Below are 24,023 nucleotides of genomic sequence, written 5' to 3' on the forward strand. Positions count from 1 at the left end.
GTACAGCAACAGGAAGTCTGAGTTTGCTCTGTGCTGCGTCGCACGTGTTGTCTGTGTCTCAGTTTGCGCTAAGGCTGAGAATACAACACAGGCACAAAATAATTGGTGGATCTAGCTTGGAACTATCTATGCCAGGTGTTCTCGCCGCGTGAAAATGATCGGTTAGAGTTAGAATAAAGCATCTATAGTTCACCACATACACAAATAAGTTTAATTGTTGAGTGAAGTGTTCGATATGTCCTCGTTAAATACCAGGCTTACTTGGGAGTGGAACTAAACGAAGGTTAAAGACAGTTGGGGATTTAGTTAATCCTTGGAAAGGGATCTAAGAGGAGAAGGATGTACGAATAAGCTCAGGTAAAACGTCAAATGCTTCTTGCTTTATATTCCCTAGTTCATAGGAATTTATATTATTTTTGCCAAATAACAGGAATTTTGTTTTTGTGATTATGTAATGGTACTGGGAGAACAGTGATACCTTGGAATGTGAGGGTAATTAAGGCTTAATTAGGTGGTAATAATAGTTGTAGTAGTAGTAGTAGTCGTAGTAGAAGTAGTAGTAGTAGTAGTAGTTGTAACAGTTGTAGAAAAATACTCGAAATCAGAGCGAAACCCTCATTTTTGTTCCTTCATCCACCGGACCCAATTTTGCTCAGTAGACTGTCTTATAGTCACCGATGGAGTTGAATTCTGGCCTTTATGTAGACCGGAGTATCTTTGTTCATAGTCACACTCCAATAAAGGCCATAGAATTTAATTCACTTGTACAGGCACGGAGCCACAAGGGAAGGTACAACGCATTTGTGTAGTGTTAAGCGACCAGTACCTGGAAACACGTGTTGGACAGGTGAACTCCCAACCGATCTTCTGCTCAGCGACCCTCCAATCTACCAATTACGCGTTTACAGCGCACAGTTACTATTTTATTTATAATAAAATCGTAACGTGTTTACGAGAATGGTACCTATACTGTGGCTACATATTTCATGAACAGCAGCCACACTTATAGCCAACTCATGATTTGTGGCTTGGAATGTGGCTGCCAGTCATGGAATACTATCACAAAAACCTTAAGATGTGAATGTAGAATGTGGATACTCGAAACACGAGTTGATGAGTACTGTTAAATCAAATATGAAACAAAATATGTAGTTTTCGCTAATCTGTATGATTAACTAAAGTAGTGAAGATAATAATTCGCATAATCAAGAACATAAATTTGATCAATTAATCAACTCGACTGAGGTAAATATCAAGAACACCTGGAAAATAAGAACAACAACAAATAAGATGTACTGAAAATTACCCATTTCCAATAGAAGTGAAGTAGCTTGATAGAATGGACAATACTCGCCACATGATTTCGAATAGAACCATAAAACCTTCTAGGTTTATAAAGACGAAAAATCTTGCATGAAACCTAATTTGAAGCGAAAAAGTGATAAAGAAGATAAAATATTGTTTAGACTAATATCAAACTTGCCGAACGCGTTAAAAGTCATAGAAACAGCAACACAGTGTTAGAATACCAAAAACGAAAATAAGATTATTCTGGGAAATCAGTGTATGAAAAAATAATGATAAAGAGAAACAACACGCCATACTTTGTAATTATTTATTTGATAAGAATAGTATAAATGGAAAATGTAGATTATTGTTTATATTTAATCATAGTGCAGGTAGAGGAGTTGATTTTTCAGTGTTCAGGGTCATATGTAGCAGGCAATGGAGGAACTGTGTTGGAGGTAAACCGTAAAGTGAGGAAAGCAAGTAAGTGTTTTGGGGAATGAAAAAGTCGTGAGAAATAGGTATAAGGGGATGAACGCAAAGAGAAGACTATATAAAGGGATAATTGCGCCCACGACACTGAAGCAGAGATTTGAAATTCAAGAGAGGAAAAAAGAAATATAAGTATTTTTGAGATGAAGCATTTGAAAAGAATGGTGGTGGTTATAAGGACGGATATACAGTGGTACCTTGACATACGAGTGCCCCAGCTTACTAGGTTTCTGAGATACGAGTTATACTCGTTCCATTTTTTGTTTTGAATTACGATCCAAAATTTTGAGGTACGAGCCGCCGCTAGTTTGAGCAGCGAACGCCACAACCACTGGCGGATCCCCCAAAATTTTTGCCTTTAACATCCCAGTGTCAGAGAACTATTTGCTCGATTTTTTTTTTAAACAGACCCTCCTTTTAATATATAACGTATTTCGGATTTAATTGATACTGTCCGAAGGCCAAACGGGACCTGTAAGTATTCATATGACAGCGTCATGGTGGTGTTGGAGCGCAATTGGCTTTCGTCGGTTTCAGTTAGAGCATCGTACGATGATGTCACGATGGCAATGAATGCTGATTGGTCGAGGTGATCTCGTGCGATGCTGTAGCGCAACGCTGGGAAAGAGGGATGGAAAACTTGAAGTGGCAGTTTTATTTTTTGCCATACTTGTATTCTACTTTTCAGGAAGAGCCATGTATGTGCGTGTGTATAATTTTTTTCACCATTGCAATCTAATTTATTGACCATTTCCTCAATATACCTTTGCAAATAGATTCAAAATGCTTCTAAAACTGTTCACATTTCAAATCCCTCAGTTGATTCGGGTCGCTTCCCACTCATACATAGTTCAGCCCCCCCCCCTCCCGCCCTAAAAAAAAAAAAAAAAAATCTGGATCCGCCACTGGCCACAACACAACGCCCGCCTAGCATCCCCAACTCACACGCGCAGTCCATTTGTTTACTTCGCTGAGAAAACATCTGTGATAAGTTGTGCTCATGTTTTGTGCTTATTGTTAATTCATTCTATCAAAATTCTTTTTACAACCATGGGTCCCAAGAAAATGAGTGGAAAGAATAGTGCTGAAAAGAAGAAGAGAATGCTGTCCATTGAATTAAATCGTAAAATTATGGGAAAACGGGAGCGTGGTGCACGAGTAATGGACTTGGCGAGGCAGTACGAGCGTAGTACCTCTACGATACGTACCATACTAAAGCAGGAGTCGATAAAAGCCATAACGATAGCCAAGGGCGTTAAAATAATTTCTAAACTCCGGACCTCTGTTCATGAAAAGATGGAAAATCTACTGTTGGTGTGGCTAACTTAAAAGCAGCTTGCAGGAGACACCGTGACAGAGGCTATTGTCTGTGAGAACGCAAGAGCAATTTACGCTGATTTGCTACAGTAGATCCAAGGCACTTTAGTGGATGAGACAGTCGGGGCTGATTAGACAGTTTTAGAAAAAAGACCGGCATCCACTTCGTCGTCAGGCATGGTAAGGGAGCAAGTTCGGATGTGAAGGTAGCCGAGGCTTACTGCAAAACTTTTAGCGAAATGATAACAACCAAAGGATACATCGCCCAGAAAATCTTCAACTGTGACGAGACAGGGCTCTTCTGGAAGAAGATGCTGAGGAGGACTTCCATAACGGCAGGAGAGAGGAAGATGCAAAGCCGCAAACACATGAAGGATAGGTTGACTCTCGCAGTGTGCGCCATACGAGTGGCGACTGCAAGATCAAGCCGCAGCTCGTGTATTATTCAGAAAACCCCACAGCTTTTAAGTCACATAAGATTATAAAAGAAAAACTGCATGTTATGTGGAGGGCAAAACCAAAGGCGTGGGTCACCAGGCAATTCTTTGTGAAGTGGATAAATCTGATCTTTGGTCCTTCCGTTAAGAAGTATCTCCAGGAAAATAACCTACCCATGCAAGCCCTTCTTGTCCTCGACAATGCTCCTGCTCACCCATCGAACCTGGAAGACAACATTCTCGAAGAGTTCAAGTTAATTAAGGTTCTTTACCCTCCGACCAACACCGCCCCTATTCTGAAGACCATGGACCAGCAGTTGATTTCTAATTTCAAAAAGCTCTACACCAAGCACCTGCTCCACCGCTGTTTTGATGTCACGGAGAACACAAAACTCACCTTTCGAGAGTTCTGGAAGGATCACTACAACATCGTGACATACCTCGGAATTATTGATATGACCTGGCAAAGTGTTACAACGAGGACCTTGACCTCTGCATGGAAGAAGCTGTGGCCTAAGGTTGTGACTGAATGGGGCTTCGAAGGAGTCTAACCCGAACCCGAAGTACCAGCGAAGGAGGAGTTGCGTCCCTCAGAAAGACCTTGGGCCTGGAGCTGGAAGAAAGAGACGTGAATGAGCCTATCGAGGAGTACTCCGAGGAACTGACGACGGAGGAGTTAAAGGAGCTACAAGAGCAGCAGCATACGAAAGTTTTGATTGAAATTGATTCCGAGGAAGAGCCAGAGCAAAAGAATGTTATCTCTACAAATGAGATAAAGGAAATATTGGTAATGTGGGAGAGTCTTTCACAGTTCATTGAAAGGAAGCACCAAGAAAAAGTTGCAACCGGTCGTGCATCGGAGCTATTTAATGACACTTGCCTAACTCATTTCTGAAACATTCTGGAAAGGAGGAGAAAACAAACTTCCCTGGACAGGTTTTTCTTGAAACGGCCTGCAGGTGTAAATGAGGAAAGCGTAGCGTTAAAGCAAAAACCAGTGAAGAAAATTAAGCGAAAGTAAAAAAGAATACTGTAATGTACCAATTAAGTTCAGGGATAAAGTGCAGCATTAAGTGTAGTAAGTAAGTGAACGAAAGTGACCGAAAGAGCACGAAGCAAAATATCTCTAACTTCATCGCTCTCTTCCACCTTCCATCCCCGCCAGCACGTATCTAACGTTAGCTCAAGTCGTCCGATATCTTACTCTTTATAAAACCTGTTTATTTCTTTACATTATCTTTTATTGTGTGTTAATTTGCTTTTATTTTGTTTCAGTACAATATTATTTAAAGACACGTAAAAAAATACTAAGGTGGCATTTTGGGCGCTGGAACGGATTAATGGCATTTCAATTAATTCAAATGAAGAAAACTGATTTGATATACGAACAAACTGAGTTACGAGCTCAGTCACGGAACGAATTGAACTCGTAAGTCAAGGCACCACTGTAGCAAGAAAAGAGGAAGTGAGGAGGAGAATGGGTGGAAAGGGAGCTGTTAGATAAGACTGATGAAAGAATACTGGGATGGTTTTGTCATATGAAAGAATGAGTAAAGAAAGACTAGAAAAAGAGAGTGTGGAAGGCAGAGATGGACGGAGTAAACTTTATTGGAAGACCAAGAATGAGATGGATGGATGGGATGAAGGGGGCATTGGGTTAAAGGAGAACGTCTTTTGAGCAGAGAAGAGAGAAGGCAGTAGATAGGTGCGAGTGGAGAATGATTAAGAATGGACGATAAATTCACTTGGGTACAATGATAAACGATGAATTAGATATGTGGAAACCCGTACTGAATACAATAAAACTAAGTATTGTGTCTATAGAAATATAAATAAAAACAAGAGGTTGATGATCCATGACTATATAATCTCAGAATTAGACCACTGTAACTATGGAATAACATATAAGACTGTTCAGAATATACTAAATAAAACTTATCGTTTTATAAAAAGAAAACTCAATATGACAAAATAGCTTCTGAAATATCCCTTCACCAGCTCCCAATAAAAATGAAAATTATGTTCAAGATGTCTTCTCACTAAATTATAAGTTTCTGAAAACTTAGATATTTGAAAGGCTGAATTCGTTTGAATTTTTCACTGACACGAGTAAGAGATTATCAGATAAATATCGAATGTTTGATCACGGTCCCCTGAAATGACGGGAGGTAGAATGTTTGAAAATTGTGCGCCAAGACTATTTAATATATTCCCAACCGATTAAAAAGACATTCTAGAAAATAAACAATGAAAACTTTTACTTGAAAGATGCTACGATTATAAGCTGAAAAATATGAATAATTAATATATTCTGTAAATGTAATGAGGCCGCTTGAGAAGTATATAAATATCCCTGGTGACATCAACAAAACTCCAAGAATCAAGACTGGCTAATTTGGAAGTGTTATCTTCGTGTTAATGAGCTCAATATGAGAAAATGTGTAAAATGTGCCAACGTGTTGAAGATACTAATAAGTTGTAGCCTTTGGCATTATGTTTGCAATTTTTTCTCACCCTTACAATCCAAAAATAGTCAAAGAGTATATGGCCATGTCTCATATATCAGTAAAATTCTTTTCATTCAACATAGACGTGAGTAAGGGTAAGGAAAGCGTGAGAAAAAGTTTCTTCCCTTTATTATCACCCTTGACCTAATAAAAACAACCTTAACCAACGCCACAAAGAAATGTAGATAATTGCTAGACGTTTCCATGACCATCCCAGTAGTTAGTTTGTACACAAGCAAGGTCCAACAGGAAACTGGTTTTACGTGACCGATCCTGAGTAGGCTGTTGAGTAAAATAGCTGACCTTGTAGAATGGTTTGGTCGCTCAACGCTATTTCATGCTACCCAACAATGTCATGGTATATGAATGTACAGACGGTTACATCTTTCTTCATTTTTTGTTTTGGCGTGAGTAAAAGCAAACAAGAGTATCAATTATGCCTCTGTAAATCATTGGTCGTCCCGTAAGGAGGGAAGAAGATGTTAATTGTCAATGTAACTTTAACTCTTGTATCGGTAGAAGTGGGAAAAGACCAATAGGAATTTTGTAGCCAAAACACCAATTTCGATTTTTATAATTGTTTGTCTTCTTTGGTAGACTCAACTGGCAAGAATGCAAAAAGAAAAAGAGACGGCAGTGACAGAGGCGGAGGCAATCCACGAGAAAGTTGATCTCCTTCAGGCGCAGTTGGCCAAGGCGCAACGCGATCGGGACAACGCGCACTCCGAGATCGAGATGCTCAAGGAAAAGTATGAGAAGACCTCGACGCAAGTTCAGAAACTTATGGTAAATTGATGTTTGTGTGGTCCTCTTAAATGTCTCCATCCGCTCAAATTAGACTATTCTTCTTCTTTTCTGGAAAGAGAGAATTTTGCATATTTGTAAAAACACGTGTATATCTTTGTGTGTGTGTTTGTGTGTGTTTGTTTGGATGGAACAAAGATCTAGTGATTGACTTGCAAATACTGTTTAGAAAATGGGTCATGTAAAAAAATCTTAAATTATATGATTCCACAAGAAGGCGAAAGTACTTAGTTACGAGGTTCAAAAGAACAATGATGGTGAAAATAGCGAAAGAAGATATTGAAATGCAATATCATTGCGGACAAAGAGAGACCAATGAAAAAAAAAAAAAAAAAGTGACCGTGAACAAAAAAAAAAAAAAAAGAAAAAAAAAAGAAAAAAAAAGAGCGAGATGCAAAATTAGTATGAACAAGAAGAGGTTGGATTCATAAAAAAAAAAAAAAAAAATAGCACTAATAAGGTATGAATATTGGGACTCCACCTTACTTAAAAGGACAGTTTAAATCAAATACCCAATATTGAGACATGCAAATAATTCTTCTGCACAGGGTCAGCAGCGGAATTGGAGCTCGGAAATTTTGAAAGCGGTACAGAACACCTAATTTCATTGAAGTTGCTCTACCAGTGACTGACATGTAAGGTTTCAGTTGAATTGACTAATAAAGAATAAACTGAGCATGCTTAGTGTCAGAAGTATACTGAAAGCACTGCTCATTTTTCTGACCCAGTCAGAGAAGAAACGTTTGAAGTCAGGTGTTCTGCAACGATCTTTCTGAAACGTTAGAGCTTAGATTGAAGATACATGGAGAATCCCGTAGAAGAGTGGAGACTAGCACTATTAGTATCAGTGTATATGAGGGAAGATGTGTCACCAAGTAAGTCATTTATAAACAGGACAAGAGGAGTAAGAGATTCAACGTACATATGTTATACCAGAGGTTAGCCACAGGAGAAGAGCAGTAATCTTTTCTAACAGCAGCTGTAGAATAGTTGGAAGGAAAAAAAATGAAGGAGCAGAGAAGAGAATAGATACCGTAGAAATTTTGTCAGCAAAAGCGCAAGAATCTACCAAATGTTTTTACATGTTCAGCGCAACAACATAGGTTTCACAACCAGCATAAAGAGGATCACCAAGAGTCGAAAATTTTAGAATATCTCCAGTAGAGTCTTTTACGTAATCCGAACTGATGATCAAATGAAGTTCACGATAAAAAAAAAAAAAAAAAAAAAAAATTAGATAGGCACGAAATTATAGATGTAGGACAATAGCTGGAGGGCTTATAGCTATAATCCTCCATTGGCACAGGCTGAGTGTATTTGCACTATAAATGACAAAAACAAGTAAATAGACAGAGGAAAGAAAGTTTACCTCGATAAAAAATCAGCACGGAATTGTTATGCAAAGGGGGTGGGGTACAGTGAAACACGTAGGACGATTAAAGTAATCATAATTCAGTTTATCAGTCTACATAATAAGGGTGGCGCGTGCGACGCCGATGGTTATGACCGTGACACTGGCGCTTAAGGGCACCTGCGGGGCGCGCGATGTTGCCAGGTGTTAATTAGGTCATTTACAAATGTACTTAGTAGTCATGTACTCTGGGCGTAACTACGTGCATGTGGCATCGGCATATTAACGCCTGCACTCGTACTATATGATGAGTTATTCTTATGTTGGGTTATGTCTTAGCGTGATGGTATGGCTCTATGTAGTACTCGCTGGGTATGCGTAATACTCTTACATAGCGGACTGTATGAAAGGGTGCCATTGTACTTTTGCGTGGACAACGCATCTTGCTACGTTCCACGCCATGGTAACTACACCCCTATTACACTACAACTATACTACAACTATACTACACCTCAAATCCGCGCTCGTAGCACCATCACGAGGGGTCTCCTTGTTCATCAATCTTAGCGATAGACGAGGTGTCAGTGGGTGAATTCGTCCACGAGGACCTAAAGTCCTTCACCGAGGGAGGGGACGCAGGGGCTACGGGATCATCACTAAGTGGCGGGGGCACCGGTCGGCGATGACGTCGGTTGCGCCACCAGAGCCTCCCTGGACCTGCCGCTGCCTTTAACTCTCCCAACCTTGTCCCAACGGAGGGACGTCCAGTCCTGTATCCGCACGCGCTGGCCGATACTCAACTCTGGGAAGGGCCGGGCGTGCCCGTCTTAACGACGGTGCACCTGGGCAGCCCGGGTAGCGGCACGACGATCGCAGTCCTCGGATATAGACTGCCATTAATCCAAAAAGGAATCTGGGTGGACCGGGACGCATGTATGCAGGGGGTGATCGTACAGGATCTGAGCCAGGGAGCGGCCAACAGGGGATGGGGTGTTGCGTAATTCCATGATGCCCCTGTCAAACAGCTCACAGTCAATGTTCCCGGTATGCGCCGTTTTGAGGAAGAAGTGCTTTGCCGCCTTGACAGCCGTCTTGACATAGCCGTTGGACTGGGAATAGTTCGGTGAGGTGATCATGTGGTAGACGCCCCAGCGTTCCGTGGAACGGTTGAATTCAGCGCTGGTGAAAGGGGGGCCGCCGTCGTTGCGATGGCGGAGGGGGACATCTACCCCCCGGAAATAACGGAAAAACATGCGGATGACTCTGGAAGACGTGTTGTCCTGGCTGCAGGGAACAATTATGGGCCAGCCAGAGAGCCTGTCCGCGATAGCCAGAAATGACCCCCCTCCTACAACGTGGAAGAAGTCGGCAGATACGGGCTCGAAGGGCCGGGTGGGGCGGTTGTCGCGCAGTAGGCCCTCCTGCTACTGAATGGGGTGTATCATCTGGCAGGACTCGCAAGCCTTCACCGTGCTTTTGATGTCTTGAGACAATACCTAGCCAAAAGAGGGTTTACTTAGTCTGTCGCTTGGTGGCCTTAGCGCCGTAGTGGCTGTCGTGGAGGCGGACCATTGTACGCTTCCGCATGGCGGTGGGGGCAACGATGCGCTGGCCGTACAACACCAGTTCCCGTCAGCGTAGAGGTCGGCCCGGAGTTTCCAATAAAGGAGGATGGAGCTGTGGAGGGAGAAGCGATTGGACGGAAACCCGGAGGACACGCAGGTAAATAGGTGACCCTAAGCAGGGTCCATCCTTGCTGCGGCCCGGAGTTCCTAAAGTGTCCCGTCAGCGTTGAAAGCGGGCGATGATTGGTCCCCGTGAGCGATGGCATTGCAAGTGATGACGCTCTTGACGTGTACGACAGTCTGATCATAGTCGGTCTTGTCCTCCGACGTGGTGCTGGAGACCAGAGCTCGTGAAAAGGCGTTTGGGATGCAGAGCCGCTTCTTGGCGCATCATACCGCCATGCAGGCCAAGGGCGAGAACTACTCCTTTAGCCGCTGGAGGCTGGGGTTCTCCACAATGTCCGGGGTGTAGGGGTTGAGGATGAGGATTAGCAGAAAATGTTCTGTATCATCGTGAAGTGGGGCAAACCGAACAGATATAGCACTTGGACGTGGCCCAGGAGACGGCTAGCATCTCCAATTCGATGGTGGCGCAGCACGTTTTGGCATCCATCAGGAATTGCTAGTCACACTGAACGAGATGCATGCGCCCCTGGCCATGGTCCTGGAGGAGGGCGTACCCGATGTCGTAGAGGCGCGATGCATCCGTTTGAAGAACAACTGGCAGAGCGGTGTCGAAGGGTGCCAGTAGGGGCGGTGACGACAGAGCTTGTTTGACGTCGGCAAAAGCCTTGTCGTGATCCATGGTTCAGATGAATGAGCGCTTAGGGCTCATTAGGGGCCGTAAGGGTTGAGCTGCCGTCGCTATATCCGGGGTGAAGTCCACTAGTCTGTTTACTAGGCCCATGAGAAAGAGGAGGTCGGTGAAGTTGGCGGGCGTGGGGAAATCCCGTAAGGCGATGACCTCGTCCTCGTCAGCGAAGGTGCCGTCGGCGGAGAGTCCGTAGCCATAGAAGCTGACACTAGGGGCGGAGACCGTGGATTTCTCTTTGTTGAGAGTAAATTCCGTAGGTGCGGGATCTAGTGACCATTTGGTGGATCCTCCAGAAACGAGAGGGGAGGTTTTCGTCAAACAGGAGGATGTTATCCACCACTTTCACGCAATTTGCGACGCCCTGTAGAGCCATGTCACCCCGGAGGCAATAGACGTAGCCGGTAGCCACAAAGCCCATCTGTCCCCGGCAGTGCTTGTACCGCCCGTAAGGGGTGATGAACGCGGTGAAATGATGGTCTTCATCGGCGAGTTCCATCTGCCAATAACCATGTAAGGGGTCCGCCGTTGTAAGGTACTTCGCGGACGGGGTGACGCTGCGGACCGCTGCGAACGGTGTGGGTAAGAGCTAGGTGGGGTGTGATACCTGAAAGCTGAATTTGGTCAGGTCCACCGAGATACGTACGCCGTTACTCTTGCCCATGAGGACCATCGGGTGGCCCCAATCCAAAGGTTCCTCACCGACAGGCGTGATAATACCTTGCTGCACTATGAAGTCCAGTACCTCTTTCACTTGGTTCTGAAAAACAAGCGGTATCAGCCTGTGTGTGTTGATGGCGAAGGGCACCGCATCAGCTCTCAGGTGGATTCTCATGGGGGGACCCACCATCTTTTCCAGGAGCGCAGTGCGGAGGTCCTTTATGGAGACCAGCACGTCGCTAAGTTCACGTAGGAAGTAGTCGCGAGCGGTGGATGGCTAACTAGTAGTAGGGAAGGGTAAATCGGTACACCTGTTCATATGTGTCACCGCGAGTATGGGTCTCGGGAAGTCAATCGGCGACGCAGCCCATGTCACCAAATGTCATGGTGGTCCGGAAGGATCCCACTTTGGATGACATGTGTGAGCCATCGGCTGTGAACATGGGCACCGGGGATGGGAGCTGTAAGCCCTGGTATACCGAGCATGTTTAGGTGTCGAGTGCCTATCATCGCGACGTTCGCACCTGTGTCAGGTACCATATGCAAACTCGAGGACATGTTTCCGAAGTGAATACGGATGCAGACGGGCGTCGAAGAGCTATGGTAATCGTCAGTCACATGGCGGCAACTGCTGTCTTTCTTGCTGGAAGGGAAAGCTGTGGAGGAGCTTGACGAACCGTGGTAGCCCTGTTCCTGATCCTTGGCAGACTTGTAGTATTTCTCCCAGGGACCTCTTTTATTGCAGGCGCGGCATCGGACGGCCCTGGCAGGGCACTTGGGGGGTACGAGGGCGGTGTCCTTTGTGCCCGTGGTTGGAACAGGTACTGTCAGCCACCCGGCATTTCCCGGGGTAGTGCCGGCGGTTGCATGACTGGCAGGGATCGCTAGTTTGCGAGCGCGTGCCTGGAGACTGCTGTGACGAGTCCATTTGCGTCCAGCGCTGAGCTTGCTTGTACGCGTAGACGGCGCATAGGCTTGGGGGGGCGAGAATGGCTGAGGCTGTTAATCATCGTGTGAGCGGCATCAGGTCATTACATCCTACAGTGATGTACCTGCGATAAGGGAGCAGAGGCGTTGTTCAAAATCCTCGTCCCTGGCGCCCATGAGTATTACCATCTTCATCTAGGCCTCAGAAAAAGTAATCGGGTTACCGGTCCACATATTCACTTCCTCTGCCAGGTTTTTCAGTCGACCGTAGAATTTATCAAGGGTCTCACCTTATGCTTGTTGCAGCGAAGTACTGCCCGACAGTGGAAGGCTTCGTTCTGCAGGACTTTGAAGTACGTCTCAAGCTGTATGAGATGTATCTCGCGCGACATCTTTGTGAGATCAGCCACTGTTGCATAGTTCGTCGAACAGGGACGCCACAGTTGGAAAGTCCGAAAGGGAGCGTCTGCTTGCAATTGAGACGAGCTGGGGACGCCCGGTAGTAGGATATTTGATGAGACGTTGGCAGCTGACGGGACCAGGGAAGCGTTAGATGACATCTGATTGGACGAGGAAGTTGTTGCGAGGGTGCCAAGAGCCGAAAGAGATTGCAACGCATCCACGACTCTTGTCGTTCCTGTCGTTGTCCTCTCTCCTCCGATCCTACATAATTGCGACGAGCTGGGCGATATCTACACCGCTGTCCCGTGAGGACGTCACGTTTGGGGTGAGGATAAAGGGGTGGGGTGCGTCGACGTCGTCCTCTAGTTATGACAATGAACCCCTCTGTTCTGCCATGATTCGGGCTTGCGCGTCGTAGGAATGCGCCCTAGAGAACAAAGGCTAGGAAACAGTTGACGTCGTATGGAGCCTCTCGTTGGGTGAACGTGGCCCACATGAGTCAGCTGGTGGGTCGCGTGACGTCAGCGTCGCCCCATGTGTACTCGTAGGTCACGGCGTGGTGGTGGGCGACGCCATGGCGAGGGACCCGGCAGGATTACGTGTCGGTACCCTGGCGAGGTTCTTTAATTGTGTGCCGGAATATCAGCACCACTATTATCGCCCCCGTGTCTACGAGAGCATTTCACTAAAGCTGCGTAGTGTGACATTGCACACACACTGTGACGCACTGTCGTCACATCGTTTGAGCGGCGCCTACCAAATAATAGTTATCGTCGCTTATTACTGTCACTGTAGTGTAATCTCGAATCCTACTCACTGCGCCATGTTATGTTGGGAGGGAGGAGGCGACAGTGAAGCGCGTAGGACGATTAAAGTAAATATCACTCGGTTTATCAGTCCACATAAAAAGGGGGAGCGTGCGACCCCGATGGCTATGACCGTGACACTGGCGTTTAGGAGCGCCTGCGGGGCGTGTGGTGCTGCCATGTATTAATTAGGTAATTTACAAATGTACTTTGTAGCCCTGTGTTCTGGGCGTAAGTATGTTTATGTGGCATCGGCATGCTAACGCTTGCTGTCGTACTATACAATGTGTTATTATCATGCTGGGTGTATGTCTTAGCGTGATGGTATGGGTCTATGTGGTAATGATACTCGCTTAGTATACGTAATACTCTTACATAGCGGACTGTGTGGAAGGGTGCCATTGTACTCCTGCGTGAACCACGAATCTTGCTACGTAGCGCGCCATAACAACTACACGATTACACCACAACTATACCACAACAATTGCTTTTTATAAGAACGCTAGGGGATACTCCATTCTGATGGTAAGACTTAGTGTTAAGGCCAGACGAGTCAGGGAGAATATCGCTGAAAGAAATCTTGATGAAAGACGTTAAGGCAAAGGGAACTGCAACATTAGGAATATTATTGGAATCATCTAAGGTGCTTTTTGGTAAAGGTTTGATTATATTTCTTTAAGGAAGAGAAGAGATATACTTGACAATATGAAGGTTTCGGAAATTTTGTTGTTTAGATACAAGGAGTTGCATGAAGAATCAATAGAATTACAAAATTTTTTACTTTTTATTGATCCAAGACTTTTCATCTTAGTTGAGGACAAATGTTGTTCGATTCTTTGTAGAAGCGCTTTATGATTTTTAGGAATTTGAATTATGTCTAAGAAGGTGATCGTGATACTCTGACTAGATTCGATAGTGAAGTTAACTTCTCTCTCGGGTACAATTTAACGTAATTTCTTCAGAGGAATATTGAAGAAAGATATCTTCAATGCCATTGACAAACCTGTCTCTGCCTGATATATCGACGACGTCTTCCTGGTAACAAGCCGATCTCACTTGAGTAAAACTTACTATTGCAAGAGTTCCGATTGGATACGCTGCAGCTAGCAGACTGCAAGCCTTCGCCTTCACTCGGCCGGCTTGGTGTTAATTGCTGATTCAATACTTCTGATACAGGGTTTCTGTCGTTTGGCAACAGTTTAGATACAAATGTATACCACTTGGGATGCCTATACATCAACCACTGTTTCTATATTTGATATTGGTTTAGTCTCTACACTTGTATGAATATGTATATATTAATATATATCTGTGTGGCTATAAGAGTGTCATTGGGTAGCTGGTGGTATCAGGTATCTGGTCCCTATATCACGCCACCTTATGTTATAGCAACCTAAGCAACAGGGTGTTGCTGTCATGAGCTATTGTCAGCATTTGACTGTGGCAAGCGGCAATTGGGTCAGCAATGGGTGTCTAATGGATACATCATGGATAGACAATGGGTGCATTATGGGTAGCCAGTAGGTACAATTAGTCACTTCCATGAGTCACCGTAAACGCTTATCACACAATGAATTTTGTATTAGAGATTCATTAATTGATTATATAGTTGGAGTATTGCACCTGTTCTGACTGGGTCTTTCATTGCTGCCCTTACTACGCTCATAGCAGTCGTGACCTCCTGGCACAATGATCTATAATTTGTATCTCAAGAATAGCTTGTCCTTGACCATAGCAGGTTTTCTGTGTGTACTCCACTGGATCATATATGGCTCATGACCAATAGAATGGACATATCAGTAAATGGGTGAGAAACTTGGTTTGTTCGTTGTCTGTAATATTCAACTGCAGGTATTTTGGGATGATTATTAGCCATGCTCCTGAGTTACGCAACGAAGGTTTAACGTGTCTTCTGAAAATTCATGTGGCAAAGTTTTTTGTTTATTCTTATCAAGGGTTATTGTTTTTTCAATCTCCGGGAGTACTCATGTGCCTGAAGATCCAGTTAAGGATGTCTGACCAGTTTGTTGAATGTGCACCTAGAGAAGTGACAAGTTAGACGTGAGGAAGATGTTTTGTACTAAGTGTTTATTAAAGACTTTGAAGTACAGTCTTGGTTTCTGTGTGGATTGCTGTTCTTTCTTCCCTTTTACAAGTGCATTACCAATTCTGTTTATGATATTGGGTAAGAGTTGGGGGTTCTCCCTGGCTCTGTCAGGCTTGTTGAAAATCATCAACATTTGATGTTCCTAAGTCCACATCAACTTAACCGTCTATACAATGGTCGACACCCTCAGGTTTTTGTTATCTTTTCGATAGTACAAATTATCGTAGTCACCCAATATTGTGGTTTCATAGTTGTTGTTTTTCTACAAATATATATATACATATATATATATATATATATATATATATATATATATATATATATATATATATATATATATATAAGTATATGAATCCAAACAACACAGGTATGAGATACATCGCTTTCACCCTTTCTAATTCTTATGATTTTTTTCAGATGGAAAGAGATGACAGAGCCACCGAAGTTGACATTCTTCGAGAAAAGCTAGACAAGGCACAGACGCAAGTTTCAAAGGCCCAAGAAGAGAAAGAATCTGTTAATCGCGAGTTCGAGAGAGCCTTGGAGAAGTTCGACAAGTGAGGGGGAAAGCATTTGATATAGGGCTGGGGTTGAGGAGGTTGGGCGAGGGTAGAGATCATGAAAGGGGACCAAGTGGAGATAGAAATAGATAGAAATGGAAGTAGAAAGAACGCGCACAAATACTAAAGAAATGTAAAGTAGCCACTGGCAAAGTGAGAAGAAACTGTGAAAAGGAGAGTAGGTGGGTGTGACATGTTTTGGGTTCTTGAAAAGAAGAAGGTAAGAGATGAAATAAATGAAGGAGATAGTTTAAGACAAAAACCCATAATTGGGTTGGGTGAAATGAAATTTGTGCACTCAGATATTAATAATGATAAAAATAATGATATCTAGGACGGGAAAGAGCATGTCGTTATTTGAATGAAAATCTATCTAACGTTAGTAACTGAATATCTAAGTAACGCAATGTAGTGACTATTGTTAGAGCGCATGAGAGTTAGCAGATTAAGAATACTGTATGATAACGTTGATAATGTCAGGTCCTCGTTTATCCAAACCATTTTTCGTGATTTCAGGTCCCAGAGTGAAAACTACCGCCTCCATACCCGCCTCGAATCTGCACAAGCAGAACAAGAGCGACTCCAAGTCGAGATTGAGAAGACTCAGATACTCTTTAATAAAGTCAAGGACGAAAAAGTCAAATTGCAGGAGGAGTATGATCGCATCCAAGAGTCCTATGATCGCGCAAGTCTCATGTCAGTAAGGGCGAAGGATGCTGAGGAGAAGCTCAAGGAAGAAATTGAAAGACTCAATGTCGACCTTTCGGTAGTGAAAGAGCGGTACGATAAGACTGCTGTCGAACTCCGAAGGGTCGGCAGTGAGAAGGAGAAACTCCAGAACGAGGTAGACCAGCTTTCCTTCGAGCTAGAGAGAGCGCAGGCGCAGTATGGCAAAGCTCAAAGCAACCAGGAGAAGAATCAAGAGGAAATTGCAAGGTTGCAAATCGAGGTTGAAAAATACAAGGACAAGTACGAAAGGAACACACTTGAACTCTCCAAGATGCGGTCAGAAAAGGAGAAGTTACAACAGGAATGTGAAAACATCCAGTCAGAGATGGATCGCGTCTTAGTGAGAATGGGCAAATACCAGGACAACACAGAGAAGACGAAAGAGGACTACGAGATCCTCAAGATTGACATGGAGCGACTCAAGGACAAGATGGAGAAGACCCAGTCGGATTTGGATAGGGAAATGATCCTCAGGGAGAAGTACGAAGAGGAGGTAACCAAACTCAAGGTGGACATCGATCGGGCGGACCAACACCGGGGCAAGTACCAACTCGATTCAGAAAAACTTCGACAGGACATGGAACGGCTTACTGTGGAGAACGAGAAACTTCGGGAGAGATACGATACAAGTCAGGTGGACTTGCAAAAGACAAAACTACTCTGCGAAAAGCTGAGTGAAGAGATCACCAACACAAAGACCGATTTGGAGCGAAGCCACGACCAAATGGGCAAATACTCTAATACACAAGAAAAGTATGAGGGTGAGCTAGACAGAGTTTGTATTGAGAAGGAGAAATTCAAGGACAAGTACGAGAAAGCACAAATCTCCGTTACCCGCCACCAGCAGAAGATCGAAAAATTGGAAAGTGAGAACGATCATTTGAAAAGCGACCTACAGACTACACAAAACCAACTTGAAACAATACTTACTTCTAAGGACAAGAGTAAAGCTGAGGTCGAGAAGTCTAGTATCGAAATTGAAAAGTACAAAGACAAACTCGAGAGGGCACAGGCAGACCATGCAAGAGCACAGGCGGGTCGGGAGAAGGCTGAACTCGATGTCCAACGCCTGACGCAGGAACTAGAGAGGTCTCAACACCACATGATCAAATACCAGGACAGCAATGAATCGGCTAAGATCGAATTCGAGAGGATGTCAATTGAATTGGAGAAGCTCCACGAACGGTTAGAGAAATCCCAGTCAGAAATCAAGAGACTCAATGACTCTAAAGAAAAACTGGAGATTGAAAACAAAAGGATAAGGATAGACATGGATGAAGCTAAGGGGATGATCGGCAAGGCCTCTACCGTACAAGTGAAGTCTTCACAGGACCTCGACCGTTGCAAGGAGGAAATCATAAGATTAAACAAGGAGTTGGAGCGAGCTAAGGACGAATTGAGCAAAGTTTCAGCTGAGAAGGAGAGACTCAGTTCCTGCGTGGAAAGAAGAGAAAAGCAAATCACAAAACTGGAATCTGAACTGAAGCAACTACAGATCGAACGGGACCAGCTGGTAAAACAGCTTGAGAAGTCTCAGGAGATGCTAATGAACTTCCAACAGGAGCTCAAACAATCTGAGTCCGACCTTCAGAAAGCTAGGGATGAGAGCAAGAGACTAAAGACAGACCTGAACACCACTTCCAAAGAGATGGAAAAGGGTGCGAAGGATCTAGTCGACAACAAGGAGAAGGAGATCCAGAGGCTTCAAGGCCAGTTGCAGAATAGAGAAAAAGAATTCAACGCCCTCAGAGCTGAAGCGGAGAAAGAGGTGACACGATTACAACAGGAAATGCAGAAGGCACAGCAGGCAATGCAAGCGGCACAGAAGGAGGCCGGGATGATCCAAAAGGAGGCCGAGAAGGAGTTGAAGAACCTGATTACCCAGCTGCAGGGTAAAGAGAAAGAGCTCATCAATCTGAAGGGGGAGGCAGAGAAGGGGAGACTCAGAGCAGAGAAGGCCGAAAGAGATTTAGCCGAGCTGCAGAAACAGCTACAAGAGAACCATGCCAAGGGTGAGGGTGAGAGCATGAAGCTACAGCAAGCAATCTCCTCGGAGAAGCAGAGAGCTGACCAGGCCGAAAGGGCTGTACAAGAGATGCAGAAACAATTACAGAGTATAGCCCAGGAGGGCCAGAAGGGAAGTCACCAGAACCAGCAGCTCGCGCAAGAGAATCGGCAGCTGACACAACAGGTTCAGCAGCTTAACCAACAGAATCAGCAATATGGCCAACAAACCCAACAGCTCAACCAGCAGAACCAACAGCAGCACCAACAAATCCAAAAACAGACGCAACAAATCCAACAGCAGAGCCAGCAGATACAACAGCAAACGCAGCAAGTGCAACAGCTGCAGCAGCAAATCCAGCAGCAATTACAGCAGCTGCAAAAGGCAAGCAACAGCCCCAAAGACAATCCAGACACCAAACGGCTGAAAACAGAGTTAGACAAAGCCAACCAAGAGCTGAAGAACTCGGGGGTAGAACGGCAGAGGCTTCAGTCCCAGCTTGAAAAGCTGGTGACGGAGCTGGAGAAGAAACAGGTCAGTTGGGGGAACGGGGAGACCAGAGATGGGGGTAATAAAGAAAGGGAGAAGAGGAAGAACGCATGAAAATAGACGGGAACAGGTATGGAATGAGAATGATAAACGTGTTTTGAAAAAAACAAGTTAAAAGCGACAAGCGCATGAAGAATGGTTATTTATTTATATATATTCATTTACTTGTTTATTTTTTACAATTTCTCATCCCATTTTAGTTACTACCGTTATCATTGATAACAATAATTATACCAACTTAATGATAATAGTACCAATATCTAGAGTAATTTCATAAGAGCTCTGCCGGATGATTTATCGTCGTCACAACTGTCTTGCATTTCATTGTGATTGATTTTCTTGTTATATAGTAATTTTGTTATTGATGGTACGACAGTTATTTTTTATGTACGATAAATTTTGTTCTTAATGGTACGGCAGGTTTCCCACATCCTTACACATTGTTACTGGAATTAATTTGAGTTATTAGTATGCTAATCAATGTTACGAATGTCAGTGCTTATAGCCTGATTGTGCCAGTACTAAATATCAAGGAGGAAATTGAGACCTAACTTGCACGTGAGCACTCAGTAATGGCTACCCGATGTGTATACATAAGTCGGTTTCAGCGATCTTCTAATTTTTTTTTCATTCGTCTTATATGCTTTTTATATTCCAGGGGTAGATTAAACACAAGTCTACCGAGATCCATGGTATATTAACACTAGTTATATAAATACAAAGGCGAGCTTTCGGTTGTTACATACAACAATCTTCAGGCGAACAAACTGACAGGAAAAGGTCCATGTCAAATATCTCCTGGGTTTTTAAGTTCACAGGGCTTTTGGGGATCGAAGTGAGGTTGAACTAGGAGAGGTTAGAGTCAGATCAAAGGACTGGAAGTGGGGTGGGTTATGGGGAGCTGTGATAAGTCATAGTCGATTGTCATGTGCCATATTGTCCTGGGGGGTTTTGCCCAGGTGCGATGGACTCCTCTTTGTTATCCAGAGGTTTTTATCCAGGTGCAAAACCCCGGCAATCTCTAGTCTCTTTATGAGGAATAACTTCACAAATAATCGCAACACCCTCAAGCAAGCGAACGTAGTATACCAATACTCCTGTCCTGAAGAAGGTTGCAAACTTCTCCCCAACATGTCTTACTTTGGTGTTACCACTACGCTTAGCAGGAGGCTCACAATGCATACCTGTGAGGATAGCATACGAAAACACATGACTCAATCCCACAACAAAAGTCCCACAAAACAAGACTTAGTTAGCAATACACAAATATCTAGACGCTGTAATAATCACACACAAAAAAAGCACATCCTCGAGAAAGTTTACATCTCATAACACACACCAATCATTAATATACAAACACATTAAAAGCGCTACTTCTAAACAAACATTCCATCGCACTTGGGAACCCCCAACCCCCGGGACAATACGGCGCTTAACAACAATTGATGGTGGCCTATCCCAGAACCCCGTAATCCACCTACCCCTACCTCCCAGTCCTTTGATCTGACTCTACCCTCTCCTAGTTCAACCTCAGTTTGACCCATAAAACCCCTGTGAACTCAAAAACCCTGAGCATATTTGACATGGACCTTTTCCTGTCAGTTTGTTCGCCTGAAGATGGTTATATGCAACAACCGAAAGCTCGTTTTTGTATTTATATAACTAATGTTAATATACCATGGATCTCGATAGGTTTGTATTTAATCTACCGCCGGAATATAAAAAGTTTTTAATGCGAGTGGAAAAAAACGACTAAGAAGATCACTGAAACTGACTTAGCCCTGGCCTTTAACAAGACATGTCTACAAGAAAATTTATTTACATACACACACATATTATGTGTATATATATATATATATATATATATATATATTTACATATATATTTATATATGTATATATATATATATATATATATATATATATATATATATATATGGAAACAACTCTCCTACTGGGATTCGAACCCTCGCCTGAGCGGCTTGCTTTTTATAAAAGCGAAGACCATACCATCACGCCACCATGACCCTTCAAAACGGAACGACCTAGTTCACGTACTAATCGATCCGCCGAGGGCACCTACATGTAGGTGAAACGTGGTATGTACTGAGTTTTATCAGATCCTTTATGCAGGCTAGTCGTCCGACTAGCCTGCATAAAGGATTTGATGAAATACAGTGCATACCACGTTTTACCTACGTGCCCTCGGCGGATCGATTAGCATGTGAACTAAGTCGTTCCATTTTGAAGGTGTCATGGTGGCGTGACGGTACGATCTTCGCCTTATAGAAAGCAAGCCGCTCAGGCGAGCGTTCGAATCCCAGTAGGAGTGTTATTTCCAAATGTCATAATGACACAAATATATATATATATGTATCTATGTATATACATATATTTACTCGTACATATACATATATGACATCCCCTTTCCTAGTCTGTACAACCCTTCCCCTCACCCCTTTTTATTTCTTTCTTTTCTTTATAGAGAGAGATGTTGTCAAGCGTCGTAATACAAGAGGGTCCGTCAAAGGTGGTGAAAATGTTTAGTTTCAATACTGTCATTTCACCTCCTTAATAGGATACCCTTGTATGAAGATTAAAGGCTACAATTCCACCTTATTCCCGTGTATGTTTCTCCCTGTTATTCTCCTATTCTCTGTCTCGCTTACTTATCTTCCTGTTCTTGGCACTGGAAGACTTATATGTTTCTTAGCTTTGATAGTTTGATAACCGGTGTTTTTTTGTTTTCTTTCGAAATGTATTCCTTTACCCTTTTCTGCTCCTTCTCTTGTTTTCCTTTAGTTTTGTTTTCATACATTCTTCTTTTCCATTCGTTGCTGTTGTTGCTCCATTTCTTCTTTTTCTTCTTCTTCCTTTTCTTCTTCTTCTTCTTCTTTCTCTTTTTCTTCTTCTTCTTCGTCTTCTTCTTTGTCTTTTTATTTTTCTTCTTCTTCTTTTTCTTCTTCTTCTTCTTCTTCTTCGTCTTCTTATTCGTCTTCATCGTCTTCTTCTTCTTCTTCTTCTTCTTCTTCTTCTTCTTCTTCTTCTTCTTCTTCTTCGTCTTCTTCTTCGTTTCCTTCTTCGTCTTCTTCTTCGTCTTCTTCTTCTTCTTCTTCGCCTTCTTCTTCGTCGTCTTCTTCGTTTTCTCTTTGTCTTCTTCCTCTTCTCTCTCTCGTTTTCTTTTTCTTTCTCTTCTTGAATTTCTACACCTTCTATCTCATATATCTTCTTCTTTGTTTTATTTTTTCCATATTTTAGTAAATTGATCATCCTTTCTCCTTTTACTTCTCTTTATATTCAACTTCATTTTTCATGCATTTTGTTTTACTACACTGTATTCTTATAAATTTTCATATATTCTTTCTGGCTTTACTCTTGTTCTCTTTTCTTCTCTTCGTTTGTCTTCTCTTCCTCCTCCCTTCTCCTCTCCTTCTTCCTACTCTTTGTTTTTCCCTCCATATTTATTCCATTTCTTTCTACTGTAATTCTGGTATGTCACACCACTCTATCATTTCTGTGTTCACTCTATCTATTCCCTTCTTCTTACTGTTCTTTCTCTATTAATTTTTCCCTTTTATATTTCTCCGTTTTTTTTTTTCTTTTTGTTTTTTTGTCACATTTCTTGGTCCTCCTCCTCTTCCCCTTTTCCCATCTCCTCTTTCTCCTCCACATTATCCTTCCTCTTCCAATAATTGTCCTCTTTCTCCCTCTACTTGTCCTCCTCCTCTCGGACTTTTTTCTCCATCTCCTCCTCCTGCTCCTTTCTTCTGTCTCTTTATCTCCTTCACGCATTCTTTCTCCTTTTTCTCCACCATCTGTGTCACCTGCTTTGGGCTCCAACCTCCTTCCGAGATAAATGTTTTCATCTAAAAAAAATTCTGAAAACACCGCTTTGTCTGTAATAATAGTATTGTAATTCTTATCTATAATAATGTCATCACTATTACTATCATTATTATCATCATCATTATTGTTATTTTTACTATTATCATTAATATTGCTATTGTTGTTAATCTTATTATTTTTATTACAATTATTATTGTCATTATCATTATCTATCATTATCATTATTATCATTAACATTGTGATTGTTGTTATCATTATTTATCATAATATATATATCATTATTTATTATGGATTAGCAAACTACACCAATGGGATTCGAACCCTTGCATAAGCGACCGATTTTTACAAAGCAAAGACAATACCATTGTGCTAATAGCGTAGTCATTCGTCGGAATGACACAGCATATTATCTATATTATTATTTTACGTTTATTATATATTATCATATATCATATATATGTTATTTATTATCATATTATTATGAGAATAAATGCAAAGAAGAGATCTTATGAAGGGGTGATTGTGCTGACGGCATTGTATGGGCCGGAGACTTGGAATTTTAGAGAACCAAAGAGAAAAAGCTTGAAGTGTTTGAGATGACGTGTCTGAGAAATATGGTAAGGGTTACAAGGCTGGATAATGTGAGAAACGTGGGGTTGTGGAGGAGAGCGTGGGTGGAAAAGAAGATGGTAGATAAGGCTGATGAAAGAGTATTGGGATGGTTTGGACACATGGAAAGAATGCGTGAAGAAAGATTAGAAAACGAGGCGTGCAAGGCAGAGGTGGATGGAGTGAACTTGAGGGGAATGTCTGTTGAGCAAGGAAGGGGTAAGGCAGGAGAAAGGAATGAGTGGAGAATGAC

At 42.9% G+C, this 24,023-nt stretch overlaps 1 protein-coding gene across 17 annotated transcripts in view; it reads left to right on the plus strand.

Moving 5' to 3' along the window:
- The window catches only part of brp (ELKS/RAB6-interacting/CAST family member bruchpilot), a 696,927-nt gene that overhangs the window by 612,599 nt on the left and 60,305 nt on the right, over positions 1-24,023 (plus strand). For 11 of the 17 annotated variants that reach the window (XM_076211499.1, XM_076211493.1, XM_076211481.1 and 8 more), the window contains 3 exons: positions 6,638-6,826; positions 15,891-16,030; positions 16,550-19,301. In XM_076211499.1, the coding sequence (XP_076067614.1) occupies positions 6,638-6,826; positions 15,891-16,030; positions 16,550-19,301 (3,081 nt within the window). The remainder of the gene's footprint in view (positions 1-6,637; positions 6,827-15,890; positions 16,031-16,549; positions 19,302-24,023) is intronic. The other 6 variants (XM_076211488.1, XM_076211489.1, XM_076211497.1 and 3 more) reach the window with 2 other exon arrangements.

Source organism: Oratosquilla oratoria, chromosome 28 (assembly GCF_046742065.1).
Source record: "Oratosquilla oratoria isolate Oo_2021 chromosome 28, ASM4674206v1, whole genome shotgun sequence".
Taxonomy (NCBI): domain Eukaryota; kingdom Metazoa; phylum Arthropoda; class Malacostraca; order Stomatopoda; family Squillidae; genus Oratosquilla; species Oratosquilla oratoria.